Source organism: Chrysochloris asiatica, unplaced genomic scaffold, assembly GCF_000296735.1.
Source record: "Chrysochloris asiatica unplaced genomic scaffold, ChrAsi1.0 scaffold00105, whole genome shotgun sequence".
Classification (NCBI taxonomy): domain Eukaryota; kingdom Metazoa; phylum Chordata; class Mammalia; order Afrosoricida; family Chrysochloridae; genus Chrysochloris; species Chrysochloris asiatica.
Window position 1 is genome coordinate 3,500,830 of NW_006408623.1, and position 19,377 is coordinate 3,520,206.

The 19,377-nt window shown below is 44.5% G+C and overlaps 1 protein-coding gene across 1 annotated transcript in view; it reads right to left on the reverse strand.

The window, feature by feature from the left end:
- The window catches only part of ADAM12 (ADAM metallopeptidase domain 12), a 322,246-nt gene that overhangs the window by 115,300 nt on the left and 187,569 nt on the right, over positions 1–19,377 (reverse strand). The window contains exons 5-6 of the mRNA XM_006867472.1: positions 18,871–18,947; positions 6,154–6,343 (exon numbers count right to left, since the gene is read on the reverse strand). Of these exons, the coding sequence (XP_006867534.1) occupies positions 6,154–6,343; positions 18,871–18,947 (267 nt within the window). The remainder of the gene's footprint in view (positions 1–6,153; positions 6,344–18,870; positions 18,948–19,377) is intronic.

Sequence of the window (19,377 nt, forward strand, 5' to 3'; positions counted from 1 at the left end):
AGTTAGATACTTCCCTCCACTCCCACCATCACTGTTCTGACTTCCATTAAATACCCCTTGTTGAGACTCACAATTGCAATAGCACCGTTATTTCTAAACAATACACGTAAGGAACACAACAGTATCTCCTGCCTCGCTGTCCTATTGGTACGCCAGATGTCAAGCAAATATTTCTACAGAAGGCAGCAACTTTTCTGAGTGACTCACAATTACCCATTGTGATGGAGGGGAACAGCGCACAGATAATCCCCAAAGAAGGGAGAACACAAAAGCAATTTGCATTTGCCTTTGGGGTCTATTATACAAGCAGCAGGCATACTGCATTGGAGGACTTCCTTCTAGCATGCTGAGGCTAATGTTCAGATCCGTCTGCAGTCTTAAAAGCAGAGCAGGTGAAGGGTGAGGGGAACTGTCACAGGCGCAGTTGGATGGGATGTCAGCAGGCCCTTCAGGCTGGAGTTACAAACCCAGAGATGAAGGAATGATGAAGTGCTTTTTGGGTATCTGTACTCTCTTTGGTCTCACTTGGGCTCTAACCACATTCTAACACAGAGCTTTGGATGCATGACAAACAACAGCTCAAGTTCACAGCACAGCCCCGAGTCTAGTTTGCGCCTTGCTGCTTCCTGAAGAGCACTGCAAACACCTGCAGGAAGATGGCAATGTGCAAACTAAGCATTGCGAGAGCTAATATTTAGTGGGGACAGGAAAAGGCTGGGGAAAACTCGACGACAGTTCCTGCACTGCATAAACAAAAGCAGTTAGCAACAGCTCTATGGCCTGTAACTTGAATACATCCCTTTTGCATTTATCAGATAGGTCTTACAGATGAAAATCAAAGACCATAGCCCTCAATATGGATTACACCGCAACAAAAAGGAAACAAAAAAATCCCCATAACTGGACCATTAACCAACATCAAGGTAAATGGAGAAAAGAGTGAAGCTGCTAAGGACTTCATCTGACTTGGAGCTACAATCTTATGCCTATGGAGAAATCCAATGGTGCATTGCTTTGGGAACATTTGTAGCCAGAGAGCTCTTGAAAGAGTTACAAGTGCAGAGACCATCTTGAGGACTAAGATGCGCCTGACCCAGGTCAGGGTATTTCAATCGCCTCATATGCATGTGAAAGTTGAACAAAGAATGAGGAAGACTGAAGAAGAACTGATGTCTTTGAATTATGGTGTTGGTGAACAGTACTGAACACACCAGAGACAGCCAGAGGAACCCACAAATCAGTCTCGGAAGTCCAGCCAGAATACTCCTTAGAAGTGAGGATGGGGAGACTTTGTGTCATGTACTTTCGACATGCGATCATCATGTCCCTGGAGAAGGACATTATGCTTGGTAAAGTGGAGGGTCAGGGAAAAAGAGGAAGACGCAGATGGATTGGTACAGCAGTTACAACAATGGGTTCAAACGTAGAGATGATAGTTACGGGCAATGTTTTGTTCTGTTGTAAGTATGTAGGGTTGCTATGTGTTGGAAATGACTCAATGGCACTGAACAGATCTCCTAGGTAATTTCAATCCCCAAGATTTCTGCTCATTTGAAAATTATTTTTTGTGACAGTTTCATTATATCTATGTACTTTGAGTCAAGGACATTTTCTCTTCTGCAAAAAGAAAATGATTTCTAGAGAGTGATGCTGAGGACCAAGCTGAAGTGCAGAGAGCACTTTGCTTCTTAATTTAAAGGCCCATTTACATTTCAATATGCATTAACAAAACATTGTCACTTAGCTCCCTGCCATTTCCCTGCAAGTCACAGGGACTGAAAATTAAAGAAAGTTCTGGAAGGCTCTAAGCCGACTTACAGAATAAAAATATGATTGCCAAGTACAGACCATGCTCCTGCTTGCAAATGAAATGTCACAAACCTTTGAGTACTATCTACACACTGCCAAGTTATAAATTTAACAACCTGGAAACTTGTATTCAGCAAGGTACTCAAAGCAAAGAGCCTCCAGAACCAAATGAAAATGCTACACTTGTTTACAGCTGGTAAAGCTACAACTTAATCACATCTTATCCTACACATCTGGGATCAAAGAGTGTTTAAAGAGAAAAATAAACACGTGGTGAGACCACAGATGTTGCTTTTTGGAGCTTCAGCTCTGAAATCGGGGATTCTCAGATGTGTGTGGGGAGAAAAGCAAGATGTCCAACCATCCTGAGATGGGGATGGGGGTACCTTCCAAGTTAGACCCTGATGCGTGGGATTTCAAAACAGACTCTCCTCTTCCCACCCCATTCCTTGCCATCAAGTCAATTCCAACCCACAGCAATTCTAAAGGACAGAGGAGAGCTGCCCCATAGGAAGGATTTCCAAGACTGTAAATCTTTACAGAGCTGAGGGCTTCATCTTTTCCCGTGGAACGGCTGGTGGGTTCAGGCTGCTGATGTTTTCAGGGCTCCTTAAAGATCCCTCCAGCAAGCATGAGCTAAGGTGAGCCACAGCACCTGCTGGAGGAGGTGTGCACGCCCCTTGTGTGGGATGGGACAGAAAAAGAATGAAAGGTCGAGAGCACCTGCCGTAGAAATCTTGTGAATACGTCGTTAGGGATCAAACTGTGTGTTCCTAAAACATGTGTTGGAGTCTTAACCTTTAACCTCGTTGACAGGTTTACAGGAGCTCTGGTAGCATAGTGGTTACAAGTCGGTCTGCTAGCCTCAAGGTGAGCAGTTCAAAACTACCAGCGGTTCTGCAGGAGGAAGATGAGGCTTTCTGCTAACCTTTAACCTTGTTGAATGGTTTAGAGGAGATCTGGTAGGATAGTGGTTACAAGTTGGACTGCTAACCTCAAGGCCAGCAGTTCAAAACCACCAGCTGTTCCATAGGAGGAAGATGAGGCTTTCTGCTCCCGTAAAGATTTAAAACCTCAGAAACCCTGTGCAGGGTCACTATGAGTTAGAACTGACTCCACGGCATACCACTGCCACCACCAATCCTATTTAGAAATAGAGTTTTCATTTGCTATGTTTGCTGTTTATTGTTAGATGCCATCGAGTTGGTACCAATTCACAGTGACCTTCTTATTCACAACACAACAACACACCGCCCAGTCCTGAGCGGAATCTCAACATCGTGGCCTCACTTGAGCCCAGCGTTGCTGCCATTGTATCTCTCGGAGCTCTGTCCTTTTTTTCACTGACCCTCCTCCACTTTACCAAACATGATGTCCTTCTCCGGGGACTGGTCCCTCCTGACAATATGTCCAAAGTGTGAGAGACCAAATCTGTCCATCCTGACTTCTAAGAAGCATTCTGGCTGAACTTATTTCAACACAGATTTGTTTGTTCTTCTGGCAGTCCATGGTGCTTTCAATATACTTCCTCCAACACCATAACTCAAATGCATCAATTCTTCTACAGTCTTCCTTATTCACTGTTCAACTTTCACGTGCATATGAGGTTACTGAAAACACCAAGGTTGGGTTACTTTAGTCTTGAAACTGACATCTTTGCTCTTGAATACTTTAAAGAGGTCTTGTGCAGCAGATTTGCCTAATGCAATACACATCTTTGATTCCTTGACTGCTGCTTCCGTGAGTGCTGATGGTTGATCTGAGTAAGATGAACTCTTTGGCAATTTCAATCTTTTCTCTACTTATTGGTCTTGTTTGCTATGTTAATGAGCCCATATCCTTGTGTTATGATGTACCATGGAGTCAGTTCAGACTCCTAGCAACCCTGTACAGGGTTTCCAAGTCTATAAATCTTTACGGGAGCAGAAAACCTCATCTTTCTCCCGTGGAACAGCTGGTAGTTTTGAACTGCTGACCTTAAGGTTCACAGCCTGATTCATAACCACTACGCGGGTGGGTCTTATCTAAACCTAATCACTTTTGAGTCAAGGGAAGAACAGATTAGACACAGAGGAGAAAGCACAGATTGGAGGAAGCAGGCATCACGTGAGAGTCACCTACAAGCCAAGGAGCCAAGGGGCAACCAGGTAACTGACAAGGAAGGAATCGATGTGGCTGGTGTTCTGACTCGGACTGCTAGTGTCTAGAACTATGGGAGAATAAATGTCTGTTCTTTAAAGACACCCACTTGGGGTATTTCCAGGACAGCAGCACTGTGTAAAAAACAAAGACGAGCAGAACAGGAGACGCTAGGACCACACAGCCTGAACACCTAGACAGAAAGGATTGAGGTGAAAGTGAAAACGTTTGGGCAAGGTTTAGAGTGGTTAAGAACAGGCTAGAAGAACCTGACGATCAGCAGTTTATGAGGGAAATTTTAAGGATCAGAATAGATCACTTAGGAAAGTCTTCACTGGCTGATTTAAAAAGAAATGCTTTGGAAAGAACCAAGAACCATATTCAAGAAATGCTGACCATTAACCAGTGAGATACTCAAGTTAAAGTGAGCAGGAACAAAACGGGCTAATGACAACCTGAGGGAAGACGTAAGCAGATAGTCACCTGGAGACACAAGGGAAGGCCATCTACGAATTTTCTTGGTTCCGTATCAACAGAGGAACAGAAAAGCAGAGATGAAGGGCCAGGAAATGGTGAATCATTCGCTGTCTGGAAACACTCATTTCAAGCCAGAGCCTCTAAGTCAGACACCAGGGAGCCCTGGAAGTGAGGTGGTTCAATGTTTGACTCCTGCCTGGAAGGATGGCAGTTCTAACCCACCAGCGACTCCACAGAAGAAAGAAATAGGAGTCTATCCTCACAGGAAACCATACGGGGTACTTCTCTTCTGTCACATGGGGTCACGGTGAATGGGAAGCGACTTGATGGCACACAGGCTATTGCCCTTGTGGAGTAAGACCACTGAGCTGTGTGTAGCCCCCAGCAGCCATCTGTGGGCAAGGTTAGACCACGTGTCACAAGAGGTCTCTGGATGCCATGTTTTCTGTCCAGGAAGTGGGAAGGAAGCCATTAGACAGTTACACTGCCCAGCACCGTAGGGAAGAGCCTTTATGAGAAGATCATGGGGGTTTGTTGGGGGACAGAGGGAGGACAATGGTTCACAGCGGGGGCTGGAAGGCTGCAAGGCTCTTAGCAATCCCCCATAGGCAAACACTATGCACGTAGTGCCCACTGTCCAAATCAAAGCCAAATCCACCGTCAGAGAGACAATTCTGCTTCATAGCGACCTCATGGAGGGTTTCTCAGACTGTAAATCTTTATGGGAACAGACGTCGTTAAGTGCCGTGGAATTGGTTTTAAGGGGCAGCTAGCAGCCCAATGCCTAATCCATAGTCCTACCAGGACTCTTTACCAACTGTAAGGAAGTTCCTAACTGCAAAACTGACTAGCCAATGGAGAAATTAGGATATTGCCTTCTACTCTAGAAAAAGCTGCCCATCCACCGTGGCAGGCCAGCTCTGGGCCTAGGCCCTCAGTTGGCTCTCATTGAAGATTTAGTGACTGGTGAATGTTGTCATGCTCTGCGCCGACTGTGTGTGGTTTTCCCCGGCATTTTATCTGTAGTATTGCCATGGCTGAAGTCCACGAGTCAACAAACAGAAAGTTATTCTCATAGTTAAAGAGGCTAGAAATCCACATTCAGAGCACTACTTCTAGGGGAAGGCTTTCACTCTCTGGGTTCTGGAGAAAGGTGGTCTGGATCTGCTCTCAGCATCTGTGGGCCCAGCATTCCTTGGACATCTCCATGCGTACCGGGCACCATTCTTCACCTGGATCTATGAGCTTTCCAGTGCAGACACTCAAGATCCGAAGAACACACTCCACTCCCGGCTCACCTTTCCAGGTCTTAGCAGGCTCTGCTCACATCTCTCTCCTCTTCTCTCTTATAAGGTGTTGCAGACCGCACACCCCAGGGAAACCTCCTTACATGGGGGACCATCATTCATCAGGTCACATTGTGGGGAATCATTACATAACTGCCAACACCAATGAGAATCAGAGTCCAGGCAAGTGGACACATATTTGGGGGACACCAGTCAGTCCCTAACACTCAGCCAATGGAGTGAGTGAGAGGCCATCACTCACAACTCACATGGTGAAGGTTTCAACATTAGACCATGCTCTGATCACATAGTAGCAACTGCCCATGGACCAACTGGGGGCTTCATTACCCAGACACGTGCTGATGGCAAAACTTCCCTGATTATCCAGTACTGGGCATGCACCACACATGCTCCCACTCTCCAGAAACACAAAATCCCCTACCCTTCTTACCCGCCGTGCCTGGGAGGGCAGCCAGAGCGCATTATCTGCAGTGAGATCTGAGGTGTTCCGATGCGACCCACAAGACCCAAGGATGCCCTTCAGAGTTTCCGCTGGGAAGAGTTTGTATCTGTTGGTTGCATTTTTCACAGGTTCTAAGGCGTAGGTTTTATTTTCAAACATTATAAGTCCCCTGTTTAAAAAAAAAGAAAAACCACATTGCTTTGAAAGAGCAGCTTCTTATTTAGAGCTAAGATACAATTCTTAACGAGAGAGAGAGAATGAAACCAGCTGACCCATTTATTTAGTCAAAGGTTTTCATCAGAAGGGCCATTTCTGGGCCATATGTTTACATCGATTTATTTTGCAAATCTTTTGAAAAGATTGAGACATTTTTTGGTTTGAAGCATTTTATGGTAGAGAATAGACTATGTGTGCTTCTAAACAACTTGCTAAAGATATGCCAGGAAAAAGAATTGAGTGAAAAGATACTTCATCTGCTTTTGAAAATAACTACATCTGAATAAGCAGATACAATTCAGAAGGAAATCCGGTTTTTGTTTATTGTTTTTTTAAAGGAAAATTCCACAACTAAAGTATTCATCCTGATTAGCCACATTTTCGAGATATTTAGCTCTGAGGCTTACACGTGATGCTCATAGAGCAGTTGCCGTCAAGTCAACTCATGGTGCCCCGTGTGCGTCAGAGTAGAACTGTGCTCACAGGGTTCTCAGTGGATGATGTTTCATAAGTAGATCCCACTCATGGTGCCCCGTGTGTGTCAGAGTAGAACTGTGCTCCACAGGGTTCTCAGTGGATGATTTTTCTTAAGTAGATTCCACTCATGGTGCCCCGTGTGTGTCAGAGTAGAACTGTGCTCACAGGGTTCTCAGTGGCTGATGTTTTATAAGTAGATCCCACTCATGGCGCCCCCGTGTGTATCAGAGTAGAACTGTGCTCCACAGGGTTCTCAGAGGATGATTTTTCATAAGTAGATTCCACTCATGGCGCCCTCGTGTGTGTCAGAGTAGAACTGCGCTCACAGGGTTCTCAGTGACTGGCTCTGAAGGTAGCAGATCACCAGGCTTTTCTTCTGAGGTACCTCTGGGCACACTTGAACCTCCAACTTGTTGGTGAACAGCTTAGTACATTAGCTGTTCTCAGGGGTTTGATATAAGAACAGGACTACAAAGGTATGGGTTTCTGTATTTTACTTTTTTGTGGGAGACGAGTGCACAAAGGGTCCAACGTCAGTGCACAAGCCTTAGAGCTGCTTCTCAGAGACTGCCCTCTGACCTCTGATTCCATGTTGACTGAGGGTGGACAGGTCTTTGTCAGAGAGAAGAACGCCCTTGGGAGACCCCCAGGCATACGTCTGAGATAGTGGCCTTCGAATCTCCAGCTCTGCCACATCCTCATGGTGTGACCCACACAGCTCCTTTCCTTGCCCTCCCTGGGACTTGTCACTTGCTATGTCATTTAGTTAAAATGCTTAGTCCCCTGATGTCACATTCAGTGCTCAAACCACAGCAAGCTTCTCAATTATAAAGGGCAGACACAGGAACTAAGTTCGACCATGTCAGGGAGGTCCCACGCTTTGTTCCACCACCTCCCCCCCATCTCCTCTTCTGTCAGTGTGTCCTACTGTGGTGGTTTGTGTGTGGCTGTGATGCTATAAGATATGCCACTGGCATTTCAAACACCAGCGGTTCGTGCACTGTGGAATGGGTTTCAGCAGAGCTGGCAGGAGACTTCTGAGAACTGGCCAATGCGTCATGATAGATTGGGGCGCTGGCATCTGAGGCCCTGGGTTAAAGCACTCAGAACACGCATCGGTTGGAATAATGACCACGAGGACAGATGACCGTGGAATAGAGTCTGACTCACAGGGACCCGGTCCCTAGCAGGACTTCATTCTGGTGTGCAGGGGGAAACCAACAACAACAACAACAACAACAACAGTTTGTTCAACCTGTCTGATCAGAGGCATACTGAGCTGCCATGAGAATAATAAAAGGAGATCTAGTTACAGCTATAACAATAACTGAGCAAGGCTCTGTCAGCTGATGCTTAGGTTTCAGAATATAGGCGTAGCTCGAACTTATTGCAGTTCCAGTTTCAGACCACCACAGTGAAGCCAATGTCGCCAGAAAGTGAGACACATGAAGCGTTTAGGTTCCCAGTTCAGTTTACACTATATCCTAGTCTTTGAAGTGTGAAACAGCATTATGACAAAGTCTGAAATCTTGTGATAAAGACCAGAATAGGTTACAAAGTCACAACATGAGCACAGGTTGTTGGAAATGATGCTGCTCGACACAGGGTTGCCATAATCTTCAGCTGGGGTACAATAAAAGGAGCTACACTTGAGCATGTAGCTTTTAAACAATTGTAATGGATACATTTGCTCAATGTTCTCACTTGCAGAGACAACCGGGAGCATCAGCCACGGACTTACTCTTGTCTAGTGGTCTGAAGTAGGGCCGACTGAAGCCCTGTCCCCCAAGCCTCCTAGAGACGAGCAGCACAGTCTAAGGGTGTCTGTGTCCTCCAAGTGACAGAAGGCACTGGTCTCTGTCTAACTTTTATTGTCTCTTTTCTTTTCTAATATGAGGCAATTAATGGCTTGGATTTCAAAGTCTTCCTGAATTCAAGCTCTCATAAAGCTGTTGCACATTTCATTGACTGTTGTGAAATGCCATCAAGTCAATTCCAAGGAGCAGCTGTGGGTTTGAACCACTTACCTTCTGGTTTGCAGTTCAGAGCTGATCCTACAGCACCACACTAGGAGTAGTGTAAATGTAACTCACTTTATGGTGAAACCACACCAGGAGTAGTGTACACGTAACTCACTTTATGGTGAAACCACACCAGAAGTAGTGTACACGTAACTCACTTTATGGTGACACTCACCCCATTGTGGTAGTCTGAAACTGGAACTGTAGTAACTCTGAGGCATGCTTGGATTCAGGAACCTAGATGTCAGTTTAAAGAGTCTTGCTTAGTGGAAGGAGAGACTTTCTTTGGAGATCTGGTCATTTGGGAAAGTGGCGGTAAGCAGAGAGCACCTCTCAGGGTCCCCACACATCTATCACCTTCCACTACAAGGGGGTCCCCACCCCTATCTTACAGCAATGCTCAAAATTGTCACACCAAATTCAGCTGACTGTAAACAGACACTAACAGTGACTTCTAGCTTCTTTAGACTCTCGGAATAACTGACATAGGAAATTCTGCAGACAATGTGGGAGAGTCAGGGGCTCAGGATGAAGTCTGTGGATTCCAGGTCCAGGGTGTTGCTGCTGCTGCTGCTAAATGTTGTTAAGTATCAGTTCTAACCCATAGCGACCCTGTGTACAGTATGATGAGCAGCTGATGAGCTTGAACCGCCAACCTTACAGTCCAGCACATTAACCCAGAGCACCACACCAGGTATCCTTCAGGTCTAGAGTAAGTCAGATGTAACACACACAGGCATCAACCCAAGGGTCTGACGATACCTTCGTCTCCAAGGACGAGTGATAACATTGGGTCCAGTAGTTTTCCTCAGACGTTCTGAGCCTGTTTCCAATCGAGGAACTTGGTGTGTCCCTATGTCCTGCTTTAGCGTCCAGTTTCTTTCTCTGTCTGCACTTCTTACTAGCCCATATCGGTGACAATGTATCTGTTCTTAAATTGTAACAGTGTTGTTGTTGTCAGGTGCCATCCAGTCGGAACCGACACATAGCGACCCCATGCACAGCAGAACGAAACAAAGTAACAGTATAGCAGTATATAAGTCTTTACATGGTAAGGGACAAAGACGTCTGAAATAGTCAAACATAGGGATACCTCAGACATACTCTGGGTTTGGTTCTAGATCACGCCACAAAGCAATTACCACAAAGAGTTGAGTCACACGAATGTTTTGGCTTCCTAAGCAAGGAAGAGTTATGCTGACCCTATATACTGAAGTCTATTACGTGCAATGTTGTTGTTAAGTGCCGACGAATCAGTTAACCCACAGCGATATCACAGGAAAAGTGTGAAATGTTATGAGAATGACAGAGCATGGCAGAGAGACGTGAAATGAACACATGCTATTGGAAAAACGGCGCTGATAGGCTGGTTCCATCAGCTGTAACAACATTCCAGTCATGGCAAGAGTGATAAAACGAGATAGGCCAGCATTTCTTTTGTTCACTGCTAGTGAGTGAGTACACACTGGACTCCTAGTGTGGGATTGGAGGGTAAGCACTATTCAGTTTGAACCACAAGGTCAGCAGTTCAAACTCACCAGCTGCTCCTCAGAAACCCTATACAGGATCACTATGAGTAGGAACCCATTCAAGGGCATTTAACAACATCCATTATTATTCAATGGGCTGACTCCCCCCCGCCCCCCCATGACGTGTTTTTTGTGGTATTGGCATTGTAGGAGAGACAGAAAGGTCCTTTCTTCGAGGTCCTTGTACCGGAAGGAAAGGAAACCACGCACCAAGACACATCTAACAATTAGAAGCCATTCCAAAGCTAACAGTGCCTACCAACCTTCAGAACACTCAACTCTTCAAAGCTGAGGAGCCCAATGTGGTTTGGAGTGAGAACTTTCAGATATTTTCAAATCCCACAGACTGATTGGAAGTCTGTATATGTAACTGCCCTCTTGTGCTCTCCCCTCCCCCCAACTGGTGTCTGGGTACGTCTCTAAGAAGAGACAGAAACATGACAGGTCCTTGTTCTGGGTGTGGGTGACAAAGGCTTGCATCAATCTCCTTGAGAAAAAAAAAATGGAGATTTTTCAGTTCAAGAATGGGTAACATTTTGCTTTAAAAACCTTTAAGAAATAAAACCTAAAAAAAAAAAATAATTAGGCAAGGGGCAAGCAGAATGAGAGTATACATGAAGGGAAAGCTCAAGCAAGCGAGAACACAGGTTTTCCTGCCCTAAAAAGCCAATGGAACCAACACTTCGTTTTGCATTGCAACTCTTCCTATTATTCTGCAATGGATTTAAATAAGCTGAACTCTTGGAATCAAACACGTCAAGCTCTAATCATGAGAAGCCAATTACTGAGAAAGTTTTCCTACTTAATGGAAAATTTCTAGAAATTGTTACTTAGTCATAAAAATATTCTCATATCTCCTCTTATCTTTTAAGTCATCCAAAGACCAGATGCTGAGAGACCGGGTGAAGGCCCTCCCCGCGCACCACATAACTGGCAGCCTGGAAGACAGCTTAATTAAATAATTGCTTTGGACTGTCTTAGGTATAATTAGTCATTTAGCCCTAAAGATTGTTGGAAACATTCAAGGATTCAGGGTTTCTGAGATGTACAATTTTGATCTTCTCACAGCCTTTACTGGCCCCAAGCTAGATAAGCAAATTTGTCTTGAGTTAAAGCACCACTGGTATTTTGTTAAAAACTTGGAGTTGCAAGTATCTCAGAATATAGAATTTAAACTCAGCAGACTTTGAACATGATTTGGAGGAGAAAGGCTCAAAGACAACTGACCAAGGCCTGGCCAAGATGGCAGCTCTGGGTACTTCCTCTTCCAGAGGGAGACAAGGGATATGGGGCAGACTCTGAACCAGCTGCCAAGGGTGGTGGTGGTGGAGGTTTCAGCCAAGTTCTGGGGCAATGAGCTGGGTAGGAGGAAAGGAGGGGCAGAGGGTGTGGTCAGGGCCACCAATACTGCACTCTTCCTAGGACCCTGGCTCTCAACAGCATTCATCATCGAACTGACTTCACTCTGCTCCAGCTCCAGCCACTCTCCTCACTGCTGAGGTGACACAGGTGGCTCCAGACAGAGCGGGAACCAAACTCAGACCTGTGTGTCCCGGGGCGGGCTTCACCACGCCATGTTGACCTGCCTCCTCTCTCAGTGACATTTGGAGAAGGACAAGGGATCCAGACAAGGCTGTCCATGAGGGCAGAGCGGGGCAGGAGAAACGGAGCTACTACTCTGGAAACTGGCAGCTGTTACGGATTGAATGGTCTCCTCCATCCCCCCCACCCAAATATATACTGCAACCCTAACCTCTATACCCATGGGAGTAGGCGTTTCTTTTTATATTAAGGAGCCTATACCAATGACCTAAACCCTATCACTTCTGAAACATAAAATCACCAGATTAGACAGGGAAGTGGGCACAAACCGATGCCACACAAAGATGGACAATGAATGCTGTTCATTGTTCAGACAAAGATGTTCCTCCCAGAGACAATAGTGAAAGCCTTCCCCTGGAAACCAGGGTCCTGCATTCAGAGTTCCAGCCTCCTACACTGTGAGTAAATAAAGATCTGCTCATTAAAGCTGCCCACTTGTGGCATTTCTGCTATAGCAGTGCCTACCAAATGGAGACAGCAATCTCATTTTAAAACTCTATTGTTTTTCACAATGAAAGAAGAACGTATTAAAAATTTAAGGTGATTTTGTTAACTGTCAAATAAACACTCAGGAGACTTCTATTTCCTTCAGATATGGTTTTTTCCCCCTTCTTGAAATTCATTGTTTAAATCTCCAATGCAATGGTGTAGTAGGCATTAGCAACTCCAAGCTGCAGTCTTCATTATGACTTGTCTTACTACTCCCAGGCAAGCAGGAAATTCAGAAACATGGATTCTGACTAGCTTTAATAAGATAATTATTAGAAAATATGAATGATCCTGACAAGTTCCATGTTCAATTGCTAATTTAATCTTCTTGAAAAAGGACTTTTGGTCTCAATAGTATCCCGCCAATCCTAAGTTGCAAATGCAGTTGGCGTGACATCTAATTTCAGTCCCTTTTTAAAGAATTGTTATGGGTTGAATTACGCTGTGTGTGGCACTGTGGGTTAATGCGGCAGACTGCAAAGCTGTTTGAACAGCAAGGCCGGTGGTTCAAGCTCACCAGTCGCTCCTTGGAAACCCTATACAGGGTTGCTATGGGTCAGAACTGACTCAACGGCACTTAACAACAACTCCCAATTATGTGTTTTAAGTCCCCACCTCTGTACCTGTGGTGACGGAATCCTGGTGTGGAACTGTAGGATAAACACTGGACTGTTAACCACAAGGTCCGTGGTTCAAACCCACCATCTGCTCCTTGGAAATCCTACACAAGGTTGCTGTGAGTTTGAATCAAGACAAGGGCACTAACAACAAAATGCCTGTGGTTACAATTCCATTTGGGAATGGTTTATCTTGGTTGTGTTCACTAGGCAGAGCTAGTATAGGATATGCTTGAGTTAACTTCTTTTGAGATGAAAGAGAGAAAATCAGCAAGTTAGCAAGTCCAGAGTAGGGAGGACAGATGCTCAGCCACGTGGAGATCTCCAGGGAGTCAGGAAACCAGCTAACAAGACAAAGACTTTCTCCCAGACCCAATAGAGTGAAGACTCTTTCCCAAAGAGCTGAGCTCTGAATTTGGACTTCTAGCGTCCTATACCATGAGAGGAATAATTTCTGTTTGCTAAAGCCACTCACTCGGTGGCATCATTAAAGTCAACCACTTAGAGTATTTCTGTTACAGCGGTCCCTAAGAATGGAGACAGCATAGTCACATGGTTATAGGCAGATGGTTAGAGCAAGACACAAACACTAAGACAGTGTGCCTAAGGATTATCTCAGCTCCTTTATGGTGGTGGATGGTGGTTATATGCCGTGGAGTCGGTTCCGACTCACAGCGAACCCTGTACAGCGTTTCCGAGGCTATACATCTTTACGGGAGCAGAAAGCCTCATCTTTCTCCCGCGGAAGCCCTGGTAGTTTCGAACTGCTGACCTTGTGGTTGGCAGCCCAATTTGGAACCACTACACTACTCTATAGTTGCTACTATTTGGACACTGTCATTTCTAAGGATTGAACTTGGGCTGGACTTCTCCAAAGACAGATATGTTTGTTCTTTTGGAAGGCCATGCTCTATTCAAGATTCTTCGCCAACACTGTAATTCTAAGCCATCAGTTCCTCTTCCCTCTCCCTTAGTCACTGTTCAGCTTTCATGTCCACAGGAGGTGAATGAAAACATTATGGGTTGACTCAGATGCACCTTAGTCCTCAAAGTGACATTTTTGCTTTTTAACCCTTTAAAGAGGTCTTTTGCAGCAGATTGGCCCAATGCAATGAGTTGAACAGCTCCTGGTGGTTCCCAGAAATCCTTGGTGTCCCTTGCCTTGCAGATGCTTCTCTGTCACCTGTCTTCCCTGTGTGTGTGACTCTGAATCTGTGCTTCTTTGACGAGTAGTTACTCAGAAGGGATTCACAATTAACAGGTAACAACTGCTAAGGAAAGACTGCTTTTATCAAACCAGGTCTCATTCGCGGGTGTAGGGGTCGGAAGGTGAATTATTATCTTTCTGGCGGAAACAATTCAATTCACAGCAGCAGAAGGTGATCAAGAGCACCGCACCCAGACTGTATCAGCTTGGAATAGACCACCATGAGGAAACGCATGAGCTAGAACAACATTAACTTAATGACCTGAACTTTACATCTGACTGGGAGTTATTTCAAAGTTAGAGTAAACTCCACCGCTCTATTAATCTTTAGAATCCATTTTCCACGTCTGCCTTCATTTCCTCAACGAAAGGGTTGCTTCTGCTTTGATTCCCTTCTCCACGAAGATCACTGTGCTTTGCTTACCCCCCACCCCACCCCCACCCTTTAGCTTTCCTTCAAGCTTCAAATGAAGAAAGATGACTTGCTGGCTCTCTCTTCTCTTCTCTTCTCTATTCCAGGACTAACTGGTCCCTCGTCTGCCCATCTTTGATCAAGCCTGTCAGAAGATTGCATGATGTTCCTACACTATTCTCTCAGTAGAACCATAGTCTGCTGGGCTCTAATTCACGTGTCCCTGAGAACACCTGAGCCTTTTACATTCCTAGATCTCTCTGTGTGTTGGGAACACATCATCATGAACATAATTCTTAATTCCTATTTTCTTTTTCAAAGCCCTCTGTTCTACTCATGTTCCTTTCTGCTTCTTTCCCGATTTCCAGTCTCAAGGGATTCTTCTGTCTCTGAGCAGCTGATCGCATACAGCTTTTCCCCGGGTCGGACTCTCTTCTTGCAAGATCCTAAAGTTGACTACATACACCTCCTGGATTTCTCTCTTGGTGCATGGTCTACTGCTTTTTCAACAACAACATGAAGATCTGGGAGCAAGTGGTGGATTTGAACCACTGACCTTGGGTTAGCAGCTCAATGCTTAAACACTTCTCCATCAATTCAATTACTGTTGCTGTATGCCACTGAGTCGGTTCCAACTCCTAGTGTCCCTGTGTAGGGTTTCTGAGAGTGACTGGTGGGTTTGAACCACCAACCTTGCAGTTACCAGTTCAATGCTTACTCTACAGTGCCATACTAGGGCTGAGTGTTCTAGAAATGGGCTATAAGTAAATTGGTGTTGCTGTTGTTAAGAATTTACTTTAGAGTCTACTTTAAATTTTAAAATAATTTAATGAAAATAAATCCTAATATATTTTATTCAAGACACAGGAAGTGACTTTCACTTTGGATAATAATAAGAATAAATTTTATGTATTCAAATCATAAAGAACTGTAGAAACATATTTCTATGTAAACATATATGTATATGCAATATTACATCTTGGTTATATGTAATATTAACCAATGTAGGTCTAATATATATGCTGAGACCCAGCATTGCGGCGTGCTCTGTTGTCTCACGATAGAATAGTTGGTACAACACCTATGTGTTTTGATATAAGTACTTTGTAAAGAATAATAAATGTATGCAAAAACATGTGTATGTATGTGTGGGGCATGCATGTGTAGGAAATGTGTGATTTTTGTGCATTTTGGTATATTTGATTTATGTGGCATGTATGTTTTTGTGGATGGCGTATAGGATTTGTATGTGCTGTGTATATGTATGCATATGATGTATAGAGTATGCGTTTGTTTGGTATGTGTGTATATATATGTATATATATATACACACACATATACATACATATATATACATACATATATGTAAATGTATGTGTGTAAATATATATACATACATATACACATACATATATAGTGTGTAGGGTATATGTGTGGGATGTGTGATGTCTGACAAGCATCTTTTGTGTGTAATATGGACTCCTGGTGTGGTGCCTGGAATGCAAACCATAGGGCTGGCAGTTCAAAACCCACCAGCTGCTCCTCCAAAACCCTGTACTGGCTCGTTATGAGTTAGAACTGACTTGAAAGCACTTAAAGACTGTAACAAAAACAACATATATGATTTATGTGTGTATGTGGTGTGTGATGTTTATGTGCTTTCTGGCATTGTGATCTTTGTGTAAGACATATATGATTTCATGTGTTGTGTGTGTGTCATGGGTGTATATGGTGTTTATGTGCTTTCTGGTGCATACAATGTGCACGTTGTGTAAGACATAATTTTATGTGTTGTGTATTTTGTGTGTGGCATGCATGTATGTGGTGTGCATATGTATGTAGGCTGTTATGTTTCTGTGTCTTCTGGGGTGTGTAATATATATGATTTTCATGTGCTTTTTGGGACATGTGGTGTTTATGTGTTTTCTGGTGAGGGTTATGTGTGTGGCACATGATTTATATGTGTTGTGTGTGTGGTATGTATGCAGTGTGTTGGGTATGAGTGTTTGTGGGTGTATATGATGTTTGTGCATTCTGGTGCGTGATATATGTATGTTTTTTGTTTCTGGCATATGCGATTTGCATTGCTGTGTGTGTGCACTACGTCTGTATGGCATGTATAGGGTGTGTGTGTGGTGTGTGATGTGGCATCATGTTTTATGTGTGGTACATGAGTTGTGTGTGTGTGGTGTTTATGTATTTCCTGGTGTGGGTGATGTGTGCAGCATGCATGCTTTGTAAGTGGCATAAATGATAAGTGTTGTATCTGTACGTTGTATGTGGCATGTATGTATGGTGTGTGGTGTTTACGTATTTTCTGGTGTGTGCAGAACACATTTTGTGTGTAACATAAATGATCTGCGTGTGTTGTGGCTGTATGTTTTTGTGTGTGGTATGTGGAATGTATGGCATGTATGCATGTGATGTGTAGGTTGTGTGCACATGTAGAATGTATGATTTTTATGTGTTTTCTACTGTGTGTGATGTATAAGATTTACAGGGGCTAGGTGTGGTATTTTTGCATGTGGTGTGTGATGTTCATGTGTTTGTGTGTGTGTGTGTGTGTGTATGTGCTGTATATGGTTTGTATATATGGTGTGTGGCATGTTATGTGTGGTGTGTGGCATGTATGTGTTTGGTGTGTGACATGTGGTTTAATGTGTGACATATGGTTTGCATGTGCGGTGTGTGGGATGTATGTGATGTGCGATGTTTATATGTTCTCATGTGTATGCAATATGTGTGGCGTATATGATTTGTATGTGTTGTGGTATGTATGTATGTATGTGCCGTGTGATTTTATGCATCTTAATGTGTGTGCTATATAGGATTTTATGTGTCGTGTGTGGTGTGCATGTGTGTGGTGTGTAGTATTTATGTGTTTCCATGTGTGTATGATATATGTGATTTATATGTGCTGTGTATGCTGTCTGTGTGTAGGAGTGTGTTTCCCACAATCCTGCACAAGCCCACACAGACTCTGCAGGCACTGCTGACACAGGGAACATGATCCGGCTGGTTGGTTCCCTCTAGCTCCCTTCCCTCCCACAGAACCAGACCCAGGTGCCACGGGCCAATGCGAAACCAGAACTTGGATGGTAAACGCTGCTGGTTCACAGACTTGGTCAATCCAGTCAGAAGCTGAGGCAACTGGAACTCAGTTAAGCAGCCCTCCCGGGTTCACTGGGCACACACAGATCTGGGAGGAAGGGGCTGTAAGGCAGTTCCAGGCTTGAACTTGCCCAACTCTGAAGGTAACTGCTGCTCAGATTGCGGCCGGAGCATACCAGCAAATGCCCCTGCTGACCCCTACCCTGCCTACATGCAGAACATCTTGGTCATTGAACTTAAACTCCTTTCATGTTGCTTCCTAACAACCACAAAAAAATGATCATTTTCTTCAAGCAAGGAGTTTACAAGTAACTGTTGTACGCCCTACCTTTCAGCACTGGGCGTTATTAAACACCAGAGTCACACATATGAATGACCATTCTGAAATTGTCAGTTACAGCCATTACAGCTGAAGCCAGCTGATTGACAACCTGGCAGCCGAGACCGACACAAACTGGACCATGGAAGGACAACTAAGGTTTAGAGTCAGGTGGGCACTGATGCGTCATGGTGTTGAGAAGAATTTCACCAACTTGCCCTGGTGGAGGTGTTCCCGAGCTCTCGGAGCTTCAGCAAACGAAAACACATAGTGTTGCTGTTCAGCCGATTCTGAGTCTCAGCGATGCCCTGTGGTACAGAGTGGGACTGCTCCGTGGGGTTATCTTGGTGGTCGTCTTACAGAAAGGAAGCCTGATGGTAGCACAGGTTAAGCATTGAGCTGCTAACCAAAAGGTTGGCAGTCTGAACCCACCAGCCGCTCCATGGTAGAAATATGTGCCATTGTGTTTTTGTAAAGATGTACAGCCTTGGAAACCCTGTGGGGCACTTGTGCCCTGTCTGTAGTATCCCTATGGGTCGAATGAATGGCAGTGGGTCAGTTGTTTAATTTTCCCAAAGAGCCGGTAGATGGGTTCAACCCACCAGCCTTCAAGTTAGCACAAACCGTTTATGTCACATTTTAGCCACACTGGTGGTCAAGTCAAGGACCAGAACTGTCGTTGTCATGGTCACTTACCTGAGTCCAGAACAAATGCTGAGACTGACCATTGATCCAGGGTAGCCAAGCACATGGCCGTGGTAGTAACAATGACCCTGGAAGGGACGAGAAAATGAACTTAGTAACAGCATCTTCTTCGTACAAGAAACCAACTACCTGAAGTCACCTCCAAGTGTTGTCAGCTGTAGCGTTTCCCTCTACGTGAACTACGAAGCCAGTGGTTGTAATGGTTAAGCCTAAGCCCAATGTGACCCAGCCAGGATTTATGACAGAAACATGTGACGGGATTACAGATCACCAGCAGGGTCTACGCCTCCTCGTTCCATCCAGGTCTCTCAGACACCTTTTACAAGTACCCTGGCACAAAACATTCACCCAAACCCAGCAGTAGAACAAATCACAGTCATCACCATCTTACCCTCATGCAAAATTGCCTTTGTAATGAGACGTGGAACTGTATGGGATATTTAAGTACACTGTGAGATGCAATAAAACACACCCAAAATCTACGGCTTATGGAAACAG